Genomic DNA, 16,175 nt, shown 5'->3' on the forward strand with positions numbered 1-16,175 from the left:
CAGAAGTGTTTGACATTTTATTCCAATTTGGACCTCACCTAATTTTAAAATGTGAAAATTTCCCATGGAACAAATATTCGGTTTCCAACCAGCTCTGCTTATAACTCAGCCAATTTGGGTGACTTTTCACAGAAACAGCAAACAGCAACTCCCTGATCCCAGGGCTACCATTCTGCAAAATTTCAAGGGCATAGAGTTTCTCAGAGCAATGATTGTAAAAGTTATTTAACATGAGCAAAAACCCCACCTATTTTCATCCTAACTCATTCTCTGAAATGGATGAACCATTTTTGCTGAAACTTTCACAAAACAATTATTCTCAAACAGAGACTCAGCATGGAAAAAATTCAGCCCAAACAGATTTTGAAAAAAACTGTAAACTAAGTCTTATAATGAAATATGTTAGATTTAACTAAAGACATCACTATGTTGACCATTGATCACTGTCCTGACTTTGGAGGGTTTATAGTTTAGGGTAAATATAAGCTATCTGCTAAGCATCCTTATAGAAATAATAATGAAAGTTATTGAAGCTGTAACAGGAAGTAGAAGAATCAAAATATCCCTATTAAAAGTAGGCTTGGCCATAGGTGGTGGAACTAAGGGTGCTGCCACTCCCCCTGGCTTGAAGTGGTTTCCGTTTGGTTTACAGTTTACAGTGGTTTACAGTTTGGTTCCATGACTCTCAGCATCCCTAATATAAAAATTGTTCCAGCACCCCTGGTTTGGCTATAGCTCTTAAGCATTACGTTTCTATGACTTAGATGAGGCTTAGAAGTTGACAGTTGGTGTAACATAGTATGAGTATTATATAATTGACCAAAGATTATGGAATGCTTGACCTGATGTTACAGAATCTATCAATAAGCATGTTGTGATAGTTTACCAGTGAATTTGGTGATAAACAGATATACCCCAAACAAACAGATAGTCGTGTCTCAAGGGCTTTTTGCGGTAAGAGCTAACTGCATTGACATATCAAAACTATTGGGAAAGGGACTGATGCAAATGGTTGGGTTAACTGCTGGAAATGTAATTATGGTTAACTGGAACGCCAAATATGAACAACTGGAACCCTAAAATTGGTCTCCTGGAATACTAAATATTAATATGGGCTGAGAATTGACTTGATCATATATGGTCCCAGATGTACATGGATGGAACAGGAAAAAGTGTAGAAAATTTTGTCAACCCCATCCCTAGCTGGGACACTGGGATGATAACATGGGATAATAGGGTAGGAAGCATGTCCCAGCGCCTTCCTCGTTGCGTGATCTCCATTTACCTTTTCTTCTCTCTTTGTTTCTAATGGTCTCCATAAGGTTGCAACTATGCACACTGTAAGATTGGAAGCATGAACAATGCACAAAACCACTTTATTGTACTTATTTTATTCTTATGTATATTGATTTTTCTATTATTTCAATTATATTTGTCTGTATTAACTAAAGATCTTAAAGATTTTGTGTATGCTTCACCAGTTTCATCTTTTTAATTAACTAGAAGTAGCTGCATGAATAAAGAACGTGAACCCTAAATCTAGGGTGCACTTTGGGCCCTAGATTAATTGCAGGCACAACTGTCAGCTCCAACTTATATTTTATAATACTATTTTTGTATTTATTAATTTAGCAGTGAACAAGTAAACCCTAAGATCTGGACCATTGCTCTGTTAGATGACTGCAAGCACTGCGCATGTGATGTGAATGATATCATCAACTCGTGTAAATCAATACAGTTCTATCATTATCATCTTACAGCAAGTGAAGCCAATGTAAACTTCGTTATTAGCTTCAATAAGAGCAGAAATAAGCCTTTAAAACGCCTGGATTGCTGCTAGCTCAGCAGACTGAAAATAGGTTATGGAACCATTCACTTCAACTTTCAATTTTAGCACAGTTTGGCAAAAAACACAAGTAATCATTACTGGCAAATTTTCATACTTGGGTAACATTTTGGCACCTAAATATTTATTTCGAGACCACACATTAAAAAAGCCATACCAACTTTTACCTTAACAAGTGTGTGACAGAAGATCTGCCAATGATTTATATTTCATGGCAAGGAAAAACAGAGATAAAAGGTTTTAAACAGAGGCCTGGATAGACTAGATACAACCGCACTCAGTGATCTGTGGAAGGCTGTACTTGAATTTGGCATGAGAGAGGCTGCATTACTCATTGTTTAAATATATCTCCTCTGCTGGCCATCTCTGGCAGGATGGATCATGCATTTGTTCACCAAGCTTTACTGCGTGTGGATGTCTTGAGAAAATTGGTTTGGAAAACAAAGAGAGCTGCCTTGGACTGAAATGGGAGGGAACATAATGAGCGTATGCAAGGCAGTGGGATAGGAAAGACCTCTCTGGGCACAGCAGCAAGGTGTCATTCTGGCCAGGGACGTCAGAGACTGGGCTTGCTCTTTATACCTGTGAGAGCTTCCTTTTTATTCTGTAGCTAAGCAACCAGAGCCTGCCTCTCTGGGTTTGGGAAATTACCCAGATAAGGCATGTGATGCAAACCGCTGCTTTTAATTTAATCTGATTCTCTGTCTCGCTCTGTCTATTTTTAACAAATCTGTTTTCCCCAGAAACTACTGTCAGGGAAGGGGGGTGTTTCATACCATGCAACCCAGACATGAGTGAATTTCTTCAGCCTCTAGGGACAAAGAAGGCAAATCTGTGTCTAGGAGTAGGTCTCTGCTCCAGACTTGGGTAAGAGGCATGGACAGAGGTGTCCTATCTGAGGGAGGCACATTGCCTGGGGCTACAGTGGGCATACACAAGGGAAGAAACCGAAGATTCAAGGAGAAGGTGTGAGTCAATAGAGGGAAAGATAGCTAGGTGGATTTTCTGCTTATTGAAGTGATGCAATAATGGTCATGGCTAGAAACATTTCTGAGTTAAAAACATCTGAAACTAGCTTCTAAGTGCATTTCACTCTGACAATTCCAAAATTGCCTCACATCTTTCTTTTCATTTTTGCCCGTGAATATCTTTTTCTAGTTTCATGTGTTCCAGCTTTCAGCTAACAGGGAGTTTTAGGACCAAGTCAAGGATTATTATGGAGATTCTGACAGCACCTTTACTATTAGAACACAGAGAACATCACTTTATTTATTACTCTTCTCCCAGCAGATATTTAAAGAATTATAACCATATACATGTTAAAATTCTTACTTATAAAATATTACATGCTTCAACCAAGTGATGTATACTGTTACTGTGGAACATGAATTTCCTCCTTCAATGGTGAATGTCAACATATGACTTTCTTGTTGCCATAAAATATTCTACAACTGCAATGCCCAGAATGACTAACAATAGTGAATCCTTCTGTCTCAATATTATGTTATACAAGGAGGACTATGACAGAAAGACTCCTATGACAGAATTCGCTATATCTAATCTTAGCAGCTACTGCATACCAGCTGAGAGTAAAGCTAAGTTCACATAATGAAACATTTAAAATTATTTAACACATTGGGACAAATTCGTCTCTGGTGCAACTCTACTGATTTCAACATCATTATGTCAGGTATGAATCTGGCCCATTTCTGAACAAGAAAGTTAGTACTCTGTCCACTCTACTAGACAAAGGACATTGGTAAATGAACATTCATATTGACATGGTGGTGCAGAAACTGTTACAATAAAGACTAAAACAAACTGACACTCATTTAATGGAAGAATCCAGTATCTCCTGATAATCTTGCCTTCCTAATTTCTTCCAGGACAGCTTATAACATGCAAGGAAAACAACAGTAATCATAATAATGGTCCCTCCAATGAGGTCATAGATGCTGGGAAAGATGCGTAGCACTGCGAGCTGCAGAATCATGGCTATCACAATCTCTAAATGTTGCACTGTGCTGACCAGAGCTGGGTGAAATTTATTCAAGGCATAATAGACACCCAGGAAAGCCACAGTCGAACATATGCAGATGGCAATGAGATAGCTCCAGGTTTCTCCATCGAGTGGGATAATTGGTTCTTGAAGAAAAAACATGGTGGAGGCTCCCCACACAGTTCCAGTCCAACCAAAAGTAAACAGTGCAGTCCACATACTGACCCTATCTTTGATTGACTTGTAGACTATCATGGAAAGAGCTGTAGTTAAGCCTGCCATAACTGTCATGGTGTAGCCAAAGGCTTCTTTCCAGACACTGAGCAAAGAGTTTTCTTCATTAACAATGTTGGGGAACATGACCAGGCAAACACCAAAGACACTACTAACTACTGTCATTATGTCTATATAAGCCATTCGTTCATCTATTAGTAAAAAAGCCAAAATGGCACTAAAGACAGTGGTGGTTGCTCTCCACATAATGGTCCCATTGGTTGGGGGTACGATAGAGAAGGAGGTGTAAGCACAGGTAATGGAGATAACATTGCAGACACCGTAGAAGAAGAGCTGCATTCTGTATCCTTTTGGTCCAAAGGGGTCCTCGTGGTAGTAACACACAACAACAACAGACAACACCTGTATGACTGAACGAATGAAAATTAGTTCTAGAGATGGCACTTTGGAACGATCAGAAACAAGTCTAGTTATCAGAGCAACACAGCCATGAGTCAAGGCAGAGGCAAACAGCACTATCCAAGTCTTTCTGGACTGAAATATGCTTCCTTCTGTAAAATTCTGGTGTTGTCCAGTCTCATTGGCTTTCATCTCTTGGGCTGGCTGAGGTTGGATATCCATAGTCCCAAAGAAGGCTCTTCCTTTCCTTTTTCTGTCACTCAGCAATCTTTTCTTTGGATTGTCCTCCATAAAGCTTCCGATATCTTCACTGGTTTCATCAGAGCCCTCTTCTCCAGGTTGGGGATAATGGGATGTATATTTCACTGTCACTGTGTTGGGATGGATTTTCACTCGTTTTTTGACTGGACATTGTTTGGAAGAAGTATCCATTTCCTCAGAGAACTAGGTCTGGTCTTAAAAAAAAAAAAAGTTATTTTTATTCAACCAATATTGTAAAATTCATTTGCATTGCAGTCTTTTGACCATTTAGAAATTATTGGCATGAACCTAACCAAGTTGCTCTTGTCCTCCATGAATTCTCTCTATTTTTATTTCATAATGGAAGTTGCTCAGTATCTTTGGAAACCAGGTCATTTTTATTTAAGTGCCTAAATATAACTTTAGGGCCTAACTTAGGCACTCACTTTTGAAAATGATGCCTATTATTACATTGCTTCTTAAAAAGAGACATGCAAATTAATAACAATTCTCATTACACTGAGAATAATTTCCTCTTTGGACCCTTCAGGTCAGTTAGTCATTCTGTAATCATTAATGGTTTTTATTCTTTACCAAGTGCTAAGGGGCAAAGAGAAATACAGACCGAAAATGAAATTTAGGTTAGAGAAGACTAGAGCGATTTTTATCAATTCAAAGTGAAGCAACTCAGAGACAGACAGATGGCATCACTGAGCACGTCAGTGAACTAAGCACCTGGTGGACCAGAAAAGTGTAAAAAGTACTACAGTAAATTTTCAAATTCTCTGAAGCTCTTTTTGCATATTATTATTTCCAAAAACTGTTGACTATCAATTTGTTTTCCAAAGGAACTTCAGTTGGAAAAAAAGACTAAGAAATGTTATGAAAAGAAGCTATCCACTCCTTGGCAGTGTAGAGAACAAGTGGATTTTGCTACTGTTATGAAATGACAGAGATATCAAACTTATATTCAGGCTGCCTAAAGTGAACATTTGCACATTGTTCTATTCTACCTCACCTGGATGCCTCATTTTTCATCCAACATGGTTGAATTGTTACATTTACTCTATAAACAAGAAAATTAATATATTAACAGATTTTCAAGGCCTTGAAGAAACCATTATGATTTCTATTGAATCTGATTTCCTGCATGACACAGGCCAGAGAATTCCAACCAGTGATTCCTTCAGTGTAGGAAACATTTATTTCTTTTTATAAGTAAACATATCAAACCCAATAACTCATGTTGGCAGTACAGCATGTCTTTTAAAGTCACACATTCCAAGGCCTGAAGAGACAGACCATTGTGGCCATCTAGTATGACCTCCTGAACAACACAGGCCAGAGAACTTCGCCATATTAATTCCTACAGCAGATCTTTTAGAAACCCAATTTGATTTAAAAATACTCAGTGATGGATAATCCACAACAACCCTTAGTAAATTGTTCCAGTGGTTAATAACTGTTCATTTATGCTTTATTTTTAATCTGAATTAATCTACCTTCAACTTCCAGCCACTGGATTGTGTTAGATCTTTCTTTGCTAGACAGAAGAGCCCATTAATAAGTATTTGTTCCCCATGCAGGTATTACAGATAAGGCTGGCAGGATTTGATAAATGGTTAGTCTTCAGTAAATGTTGATTTCTCATGACACACAGAAATAGACAAAGACATCCACCTATAATAGTCAGCAAGCACAGCCTCCCTCTCCCTTAGCATACACAGGAATCCAGTGTCCCTGGCTCCACAGCCATGCAGTGAGCCCTATGAAGCCCCACTGTCATGGCCCATTTTATTCAATCACTGGCCAGAAGGGCCGTCCCTACCCATATGGAAACTACGCAACTGCGTAGGGCACCAGGAAATTTGGGGCACCAAAACTGCCCCAAATTTCCTGGTGCCCTATGCAGCTGCGTGCTGCATCCAGCTCCAGCAGCCAGCCCGATTCCCCCGGACGGCAGGGCCCAGGAAAGCTGCCTCCGCCACACCACTTTCCCCCAGCCCCTGCCCCTGCTCCGCCCCCACCCATCCTCTTCCCACCCCCGCTCCGCCCCAGCCCTGCCCCCACTCCGCCCCTTGCCCCAAAAACCCCATCCTGTAAGCTATGCGTCCCAGGGGACCGCAGCAGGGGTCGGGCCTGCCCTGCGCTCACTGGGCGGCGGGAAGTGGAGTGACCCAGCCCCAGGCCGCTCCACTATGCCAACTCCCAGCTGTGCCACTGGTGAGTGCTGGGGGGTGGTTCCCCCCGTTCCCGCAAGCCTGGGAGCCAGAGCGGAGCAGGCTGGAGCCGGGTCGCTCCACTTCCCGCCACCAGCCCGACCCCTGCTGCCTTCCTGCACTGGCTGCTCCTGCCTTCCAAAGCCCTTGGGTGCAGCCCCTTCCCACCCCCTAGCAGAGGCCTGGTATGCCTCCTTCCCCCTCCCCCCCCCGCAGAGGCCTGGGGCCAGTCCCCCTGCAGGGGGGCTGCGTAGGGCACCACAATCTCTATGGATGGGCCTGCTGGCCAGGAGTGTGGGGCTCTTCCCCGGGCATGAGCCATTCAGCAGCAGGGAGTCCTCTCATGCAGTCAGGGGCTCATCCTGCTCCTTGCAGTCCTGGCCAGGTGTCTCTGCTCCACCAGGCCAGAACCACAGTCTTCCCCACACCTTGTGCCTCAGTATCTGCAGCCTTATTGTCAGTGCTGGGAGCCCCTGGAGCCCTGCTGTCAGTGCTGCACTAACTCTAACACCAAGAGATAACCCCTCCCCCCCCGCACACACACCTTAATTTCATGCAACTGAGAAAATCAAAATAGTTAAAAATGAAAAAGCTTTAAAATAAACATTGACGTTAATCATTTGAAGTTACAAAAATAAATAAATACACTGAATTCTTCCAGGCCTATTTATAAAGACAAGGTGGGTGAGCTAATATCTCAGGAAGCACTGAATTCTGTTGGTGAGAAAGACAAGCTTTTGAACTTTCTGTGTGTCTCTCTAATATCCTGGGACCAACACAGCTACAACAATATTGCATACAAGCCTACTTAATTACAGTCTGTAAGTCACCCCTTAACCTTCTCTTTGAAAAGCAAAACACATTGAGCTCCTCACATCTATCACTAGGAGGTATGTTTTCTAAACCTTTAATCATTCTTGTGGCTCTTCTCTGAACCCTCTACAACTTAACATCCTTCTTGAATTGAAGGTACCAAAACAGGACCCAGTACTCCAGAAGCTGTTGCACCAATGCCAAATATAGAGGTACAATAACCTCTACTCCTTCTTGAGACTCACCTCTTTATGCATCCAAGGATTGTTGTCCCCCTTTTGGGCACCGCATTGCACTGGGAGTTCATGTTCAGCTGATTATCCACCACAACCCCCAAATCTTTTTCAGTCATTGCTTCCCAGAATAGAGTCCCCCATCCTGTACGTATGGCCTGCAGTCTTTGTTCCTAAATGTATACATTTACATTTAGCCATATTAAAACACATTATTTGCTTGCACTCAGCTTACCAAGTGATCCAGATCACTCTGAATGAGTGACCTGTCCTCTTCAGTATTTACCACTCCCCCAATTTTTGTGTCATCTGCAATGATGATTTTATGTTTCTTCTAAGACATTGATAAAAATATTTAATATCCTAGGGCCAAGAATCCATCTCTGCGATACCCCATGGGAAACACATACGCTCAATGATTATTCCCCATTTACAATTACATTTTGAGACCTATCAGTTAGCCAGCTTTTAATCCGTGTAAAGTGTACCATGTTCATTTTATGGCATCCTAGTTTTTTAATCAAAATGTTGTGTGGTACCAAGTCAAATGCCTTACAGAAATCTAACTATATTACACCAATACTATTAGGTTTATCAGCCAAATTTGTAATCTCATAAAAAAAAAATCAAGTTAGTCTGACAGGATCTGTTTTCCATAAACTCATGCTGACTTGCATTAAATTATGTTACCCTCCTTTTAATTCTCCATTAATTGAGTCCCCTAACAGCTGCTCCATTATCTTTCCTGGAATCTATGTCAGACTGAGTGGCCCATAATTACCCCAGTCATCTTGTTTACCCCTTTTAAATACTGGCACACCATTAGCTTTCGTCCAGTTTTCTGGAGTCCCCATTGTTCCAAGATGTATTGAAAATCAACATTAACAGTCCAGTGTGCTCCGCGGCCTGCTCTTCTAAAACTCTTGGATTCAATTTACCTGGATCTGCTGATTTAAACATGTCTAACTTTAGTAGCTGTGTTTAACATCCTCTTGAGATACTGGCATGGACCAGGGCATGGATGGTCAGAGCAGTGGCAGTCAAGCCTAGTGGTCAGAACTGGGGTCAGCATCTGGGAACAGTGCCAAGGGACAGAGATGGAGTCAGCAACCAGGGGTCAGAGCCAAGGATCAGAATCGGAGGCAGGAACTGAGCAGGGCTGGAGAAAGGCTGGGAACAAGGCAAGCACAGGAGCTTAGTTGGGTCAGAGCCAGGCTAGGAGGCAGACATCTCTAGCTTGCTGCAGGACTCTGGACCAGACTCAGGACTCTGGACCAGACTCTAAGCTGCCCCCAGAGGAGACCAAGAGTGGGGAAGAGCTGCTGGGACTGCTGTCCGCCACTTACCCTGAGCAAGCTGAGGACCTGCCGACTACAGAGCCACACCAATGGACTGTGATAGAAAGTAGCCCAGGGGAGCCAGACATCAGTCAGGTTGTACTGTCACCATATGATTCAGCATGTTTCAGCAGGATTCCCACTGACCCAGTGGCGGGATCCCCTGGCACTTTTAGGGATCTGGGTTGGAACCTAGTAGAATAGGGATAGCCTGGGTCCCCCCAACCCTCTGCTGAAGCCTTCTCATCCTAGGCCAGAAGACCTGTGCCTTGTTTGTGATTTGTCCCAGCCAGAAGGCTGCAAGCCCCTAGACTGTGTTTGCTGTCTGCCTTATCCAGGAGGCTACGCTAACGATTCCTTATTGTTCTGCCCTGCCCAGGGAGTCAGAGCCTAGACTGTGTTTACTGCCTGCCTGTGACAGGATGGACTAGGTCCAGAGGCCCCCCCCGCTGGAGGCCAATTGGTCCTGCTTCACCATGCCCCAGAAAAGAGCAGAGAAGTCCTTCAGGCAGCCTAGAGTGGCTGCAGAGAAGCAGCCAATCAGAGGCGATGTTGGAGCAACCAATTGGGGCTAGAAGGGCCATATGTAAGGAATCAGCAGAGGCAGAGCAGTCAGGTGCTGCCTGGAGATTGAAGAGGGAGAACTGGGAGCCTGGTTGGTAGAAAGAGCAGCAGGACTGCGGACAGCTCACTGCAGGTGGGACAGAGCCCAAGGAAGGCTGCTGAAGATGGGGTGCCTGTCTGGCTGGAAGATCACCAGGACTATGGAAAGGTTAGAGCGGGCAGGCTGAGCCCAGGGGACTGAGCCCAGAACCTAGCCAGACCAGGTGCGGGTACCGTGATGGACTCTGCTGTTCTGGTTGAAGACTGAGTCCAGTGAGGGCTGCTGAAAGGACACCAACTGAGGGTACTCAGACGGGCCCCTGTTGCACTACTACAGAAAGCAGTGCCTCTGGGGAGGGAGCCTTGGTACTATGACCCCATACCAGGGCTGTGAGAAAGAACTAGAGACTGTATACCTGGGAAGTGGGGGATAGTGTGTGTGTGTGTGACTTGGGCTAAGTCGCTGAAGACCTGCCAAACTACCATTGGCCAGCGGGGCACTTGCAAAAGGCAGGTGCCACCCCATCGTAAGAACTGAAAGAAAAACAGGCTCCCACCCAACCAGAAAGGGGGTGCCTGCAAGAAGTAAGAGCCACCCTGTTCAAAAACGGAGTGATTGCAGGTACATAGTGGCTAAAACAGGGGCGCTCATGAGAGGTGGGTGCTGACCCCATTACACTGCCTTAGCCAGAAGCCTTAGGCTAAAGACTGCTTATTGCTCTGCCCAGCCCAGAGAGTCACAGCCTAGCTGTGTTTATTGTCTGCCTTAGCCAGGAGGCTTGAGCTAGAGTGCGCTGATTAGCTTTTGTTCATTGCCTGATGCAGCAAATCAGAGTGGCCTCCCTCAGAGCCTGAGACAGAGGGACCACCACAGATGCAATGAGCCCAGTTCCTCTGCGTGCAGAGGGAACTGCAGGCCAGATGAAGGCATGGGGGCGGGGCTAGACTTAGCCCATGTTTGACATGTCTGCTCTACCTCAACCACAGGCAACTGTGCTGAATGCAAGAATCACTAGTGACGCTGGCTGGCCAGGGTGTCAGCATACATCATCACAACGCTCCCTTCTGGCCTGAACCTGTGACTATAGGATTGCTGGGAAGGAAGAAAAGGGGTTTCTAAACAGTGTGCACCCAGACACCCTCTCAGGATGAAGGTGTGTGACTGTGTGTGGTGAATGGACTGTGGTACCCACCCTGACACGTGGCAGAATGGGATTGTGTGACTAGCCCATTAAGAGGAATTTGACTGAGTCTGGGCACCCACACAAAAAGAACTAATGGGGAACTCACAGCCTTCCCAGAGGGAACAGCTTTGAGTCTTGTATTATGGTTTTAGTGTCTATTACAGTTTAAAGGTCTACTAGTCTGTGTGGGTTTTTTTGTTTGTTTTGTCTGTTTTGTTTTTTATGGGTTAGTGAGTTTAGTTTAACAGAAAGTTTTAACACAACAGGAGTAAATCCTAAAGTCCATCAAGGTTTCTGCCACAGATGAAGTTGGTGATGTACTCTGGCTCAGATTTCTTCAGTCAGAAGCCCATTTTCATTCTTGGTAACTGGTATCAGGCAACTGATGAGTTTGCACAAGGGGTACAGGCACCCCTGCATGGCTCCTGCAGCTCTCACTTCACTTTTTTTGTCTCTCATATTTGTGCTTGATGTGTTTCCACAGTTTCCCATGGTTGAGACGCTCGTAGAATGCGTCCACACCCTGGTCGAAGGTGCGTTCAAAGACCAGGGCCCCCAGAACGATGGTGAGGGCAAAGGTGGAGGTGCGGCAGAAGAGCACACTGTACAGCCGGGAGCACAGCGGTACGGTGGCCTCCTCCGGCAACACCAGATGTACTGTAGCATAACTGGTACTGCACAGGCCTACTGTACAAGCTGCAGAGAACCCAGCCACCAGATGCATCCAATGGTAGTAAAAGTCTTATGGGGGCCTCTGCAGTCCCCACACCACTCCTGTAGTGGAGCTCAGTTACTGTGGTGAGCCAAGGGGAATGCAGATCCCAGTCTGAGTTTGCATGTAGGAAAAGTATCATCTTAATCCTAAACTGAGAACATCTGATACAGAATTGATGTAAGCAGAGAGATGCAACCGACAGGGTGAAATTCACACCCCATCAGCCCCTCCACCTCAGTTACACAGATACAGTGGTCCCAATACCCTGTGAAAAAGTGGATCCACAGCCCCTCCCCAGATTGCCATGGACCATTTGCAGTTTGTCCCAAACTGACCTTCTATGCCAATCCTGTGTGGGCCATTCCAGAGGGCATCTCCATGGTGTAGGCACCCCTGCATGGCCACACAGCCAGCTGACCCCCAACTCCGTCTATTAGGCTTACATGGTATGGAGTGCCTCACACTCACTCCTGCACCTAGCACACATTAGGGTGACCAGACAGCAAATGTGAAAGATGGGGGTGGGGGTAATAGGAGCCTATATAAGAGACCCAAAAATTGGGACTGTCCCTATAAAATTGGGACATCTGGTCACCTAGCACAGATCTTGCCCATATTGCATATTATATACAAAATAGAGTTTTAAATTATTTCAAATGGGTTGCACTAGGATAGAAAATACAGTGTTAGAGCCACGGAGATTACACGTAAAAAAGAAAAAGAGAGATTACGTCTGAGTAAAAAAATAAGTTCTGTTTTCTAAAAATGGTAACTCTCCTACATATCCCTTGCAAACTGGACACCATGAAATTAGGCCTGAATAAAGACTGGGAGTGGATGGGTCACTCCACAAACTAATTTCCCCATGCTAATATTTCCCCCTACTGTCACTCACATCTTCTTGCCAACTGTTTGAAATGGGCCACCCTGATTACACTGGCCTCATTACCACTACAAAAGTGATTTTTTTCCCTCCCTTGGTATTCTACTGTTGAGAATAGCCCAATTCCACTTTAACTGAATTGTCTCGTTAGCACTGACACCCCCCGACAACTTGGGAAGGCAACTCCCCCGTCTTTTCATGTACTGTGTATATATACCTGCCTACTGTATTTTCCACTCCATGCATCTGATGAAGTGGGTTTTAGCCCACAAAAGCTTATGCCCAACTAAATGTTAGTCTCTAAGGTGTCACAAGTACTCCTCATTGTTTTTGCTGATAGACTAACATGGCTACCACTCTGAAAAATTAAAGATTGTGTCTGGAGGGTGAAATAATGCGAGTGGCATGATAGTTTAGTAAAGAGCCTTTCTCTGATTTTTCTATTGAAAAATTTGTTGGAACAAGAGCAACAAAAATATTGTCCAGTAAAATAAAACAAACATGAAGGCCTAATGGCAAACTGTTTTGTTTAATTATAGGAATATAGAAAATAATTAATTTAAAAGCATAGATTAATTACTTTTTAAAGGAACTTATGCCTTTAGCTCTAATTTTTTACTTTATACACTTCATAAAATATATGCTGTATTTGCTGCAGTGATGTGTTCCATATTAAATGTCATCTTTTTAATCACATAATCATACATTTAATTTTGTTCTTTTTAAGAAGTAGTGACTTACTTTTTCTTCCATTACTTTACATTAAAATGACCTAGCCAACAAATGAAAGAGAGACCAGAAAAGAAAACTACCAGATAAATACTCCCCAAAGAAACAGATCCTGAGCATTCTGTTATGGGGACTCTATACAAATTATTGCATAACAACAGTTTAATTGAAATGACGGGAATGTTCACACTGGTAATTTGCATAAAATCCCAGACTTTATATTACAGTCAATGTATCTTGTGGGGAAAAGCAGGCAGATATATTACTAGACTTAACAGTATTTCAAGTTTCTAAAATAGTGGTAACGGAATGGAATTTTACTCATACCTTGGGGGCAAGTAGGCATTTATTTAGCTAAACTCAGATGGATTCAAGAAGAGTCCAAACTTCATAAGTTAAAAATCTGTTGTGGAAAGTTGATTCTGTGAGAAAATTTACACTACACCGTTTCAGCAGCAGCACTATGTGCCTTTTTGTCGCATATTCTAAATCTCCCCCGGAAAGAAAACTGGATATTTGGCTCCTCCGCCAAAAAAAAAAAAAAAAAAAAAAAAAAAAAATCAGCATCTGTGCTTTAAAGCCTCCTTTTTCTTACAATTCATAGGAGTCTTTATTTTGAATGCGTCAGCCTTTCTCATTGAAATATAAATACATCTTTGTCCCAGAATTAAAATATCAAGTGGCTTAATCATAGTCTGTGCCGACGAGAGAAATACCGTGTGTGGCAAAACAAACAAAAACATAGTAAAGTAAAACTATTAGATCTTACGGGCTGTTCGGGAACTCTTCCACCCTGCTAATTAAAAACGCTACGTTGACTGATAAACTCAGCCCTACTGTGAAATTCTCTACAGCTTCCTCCAGCTGCGCCCATTGGTCACACCAGCTTTAGGAGGAACATTTCCTTGCCTTGTGATCTCCTGGAATGAGCCGTATTTCTTTGAAGGGCGGGTTAGTAAATCCTAGAGCCTGGGAGAGAAATGAAAGGGCTTCGATCTCCCTGAACGCCGCAAAGCTAAACTGGAGAGGTGAAAAGGGAGAGTAAATGCAGCCCACAAGCCCCTCTGAGCTGCTGAATGACGACGAGAGAGATTTCAGTACCTTGGACACACAGCAAATGAGTTTAGCGCTGTTCCCTAATGATACATAAAGCGGCGTTACCAGTCCTGGACTCTGCTCTTTACCCATTTACCATTTTTGTCTATATTTATGGAACCGGATCAATTGAAGTCACTTTGAGAATCCATATCTGGTCTGAACAAACGACAGCCTCCAAATCTCCGGCCTTGTAAAGCGCAGTGAGCGTTAATAACAGAGGCCGGAGGTTGTTACTTGAATGAACTGAGCCTGTATACCAGCTGGGATGTCTGCCTTATCATGCAATAGACCAGTAAATACCAGAACGGAAAAGGGGGAAGAAATCTCTATTTACCTCTCGCTTAGAAGGAGCTGGTCAAGTCCAAACAATGATGCCTTTAAACAATGAGGAGGCTGCGTGATGTTAAAGGAAAAGAAGGGAGGAAATCTGCTCTCCGGAGTTTGTCAATCCTTCCATCTTTCTCACGCTGTAAACGCCCAGAAGGCAGGACAACGCCGTTAATCCCAGTGTAATGTGCAACACTCAGCCTGGCGTACTCCAGAAAAGGGCGTTTGCAGAACTAGCCTTGGTTCTCCTTTCTCCACTCGCCCTCTTCTCTCTGCAAAGAGGGGCCTGGAGGAAAAGACTGAGGCGACAGCAAAAGACTCAGGCGAGAGCGTCAGAGCAGGAGCAAGTGAGCATGCCCAGTAAGCATAAGGGCCTCTGACGGTAGTACTGTACCAACATTCATTTGTATTTAATGTATAGAGAGAGAATATTACTTGCAGTAGCTTTCTTTTTCCTGGATTTTAAATATCTTTTCATGGATATAATGCTTATTGGGATTAAGCAACTGGGTTCAGTCAGGGAGAAAAACAAAAACAAAAAAATAAGCATATAAATACAACTAGGTGTATCATCAGAAGTCAAAATGCATCTAATTTATTTCCAGTGTCCAGGGCTGAAAAGATTATGGTGTGCTGTTCTCCACTTACAAAATCTGGGTTGTTGTTTTTTTTAAAATAATTTATATAGGCATGTTTTGGCAGATGTATAAACAGCAAGAGGTCTAATAATAACCTGCTGTTTGTATAATGCCTGTTCTGTTCATTACCACAAGTCTGTCTGATAAAGGAAATGTATTTTGATATGATAAACTTCTGTAAGACAGTTAGTACCACACAACATTCTGATTAAAGAGATTAGCACAAAAGAACCTCAGTATGGTGCACATATAAAAGGGATTAAAAACTATCTGACTGATGAAATATGGAATTGTTAATTAGGAATCATTATTGATTAGCAGTGTTTCTAGAGGGATTAATTTTCAGCCTAACACCCTTTAATATTGATGCTTCAGAAGGAAATATTAAAGTTTACAGATGATACCAAGATGGGTCATATGGTAAATAATGATGAGGCCATCCAGAGAAATCAAGATCACTTTGTAAACTGGGGAGTGGGGAGAAACAACCATCGTATGTTTTAATACAGCGAAATGCAAGACCATGAATCTAGGAAGAAAGGAGGCCACATTTACAGGATGGGGTGGGGGTGGGGGTTGTATACTGGAAAGCAATAACTCCGTAAATAACTTGGTGTCCTGTTGGAAAGCAACAGAACGTGAGCTCTCAGTGAATCTGATGGCTAAGAGGGTGAATGT

The 16,175-nt window shown here is 43.1% G+C and overlaps 1 protein-coding gene and 1 long non-coding RNA gene across 4 annotated transcripts in view; one reads left to right on the forward strand and one right to left on the reverse strand.

The window, feature by feature from the left end:
• The window catches only part of LOC122461692, a 60,869-nt gene extending 47,750 nt beyond the window's left edge, over positions 1–13,119 (forward strand). Inside the window, exon 3 of the long non-coding RNA XR_006283796.1 lies at positions 11,592–13,119. This is a non-coding gene — a long non-coding RNA (uncharacterized LOC122461692). The remainder of the gene's footprint in view (positions 1–11,591) is intronic.
• On the reverse strand, positions 1,374–15,417 carry SLC35G2 (solute carrier family 35 member G2). Of its 3 annotated transcripts, none has more exons than XM_007052599.4 (2): positions 14,867–15,416; positions 1,374–4,933 (listed from the first exon to the last, which is right to left on the reverse strand). In XM_007052599.4, the coding sequence occupies exon 2, from the start codon at positions 4,908–4,910 to the stop codon at positions 3,675–3,677; it is 1,236 nt and encodes a 411-aa protein (XP_007052661.1). In that variant the 5' UTR covers positions 4,911–4,933; positions 14,867–15,416; the 3' UTR covers positions 1,374–3,674. The 3 variants fall into 3 exon arrangements, with proteins under 3 accessions (XP_007052661.1, XP_043378481.1, XP_037765425.1); XM_043522546.1 differs by having other exon boundaries at positions 1,455–4,933; positions 13,762–15,417; XM_037909497.2 differs by lacking the exon at positions 14,867–15,416 and adding an exon at positions 7,996–8,156 and having other exon boundaries at positions 1,455–4,933.
• Between the last annotated feature and the right edge of the window lie 758 nt (positions 15,418–16,175).

The sequence above is a fragment of the Chelonia mydas genome, chromosome 9 (genome assembly GCF_015237465.2).
Source record: "Chelonia mydas isolate rCheMyd1 chromosome 9, rCheMyd1.pri.v2, whole genome shotgun sequence".
Lineage (NCBI taxonomy): Eukaryota > Metazoa > Chordata > Testudines > Cheloniidae > Chelonia > Chelonia mydas.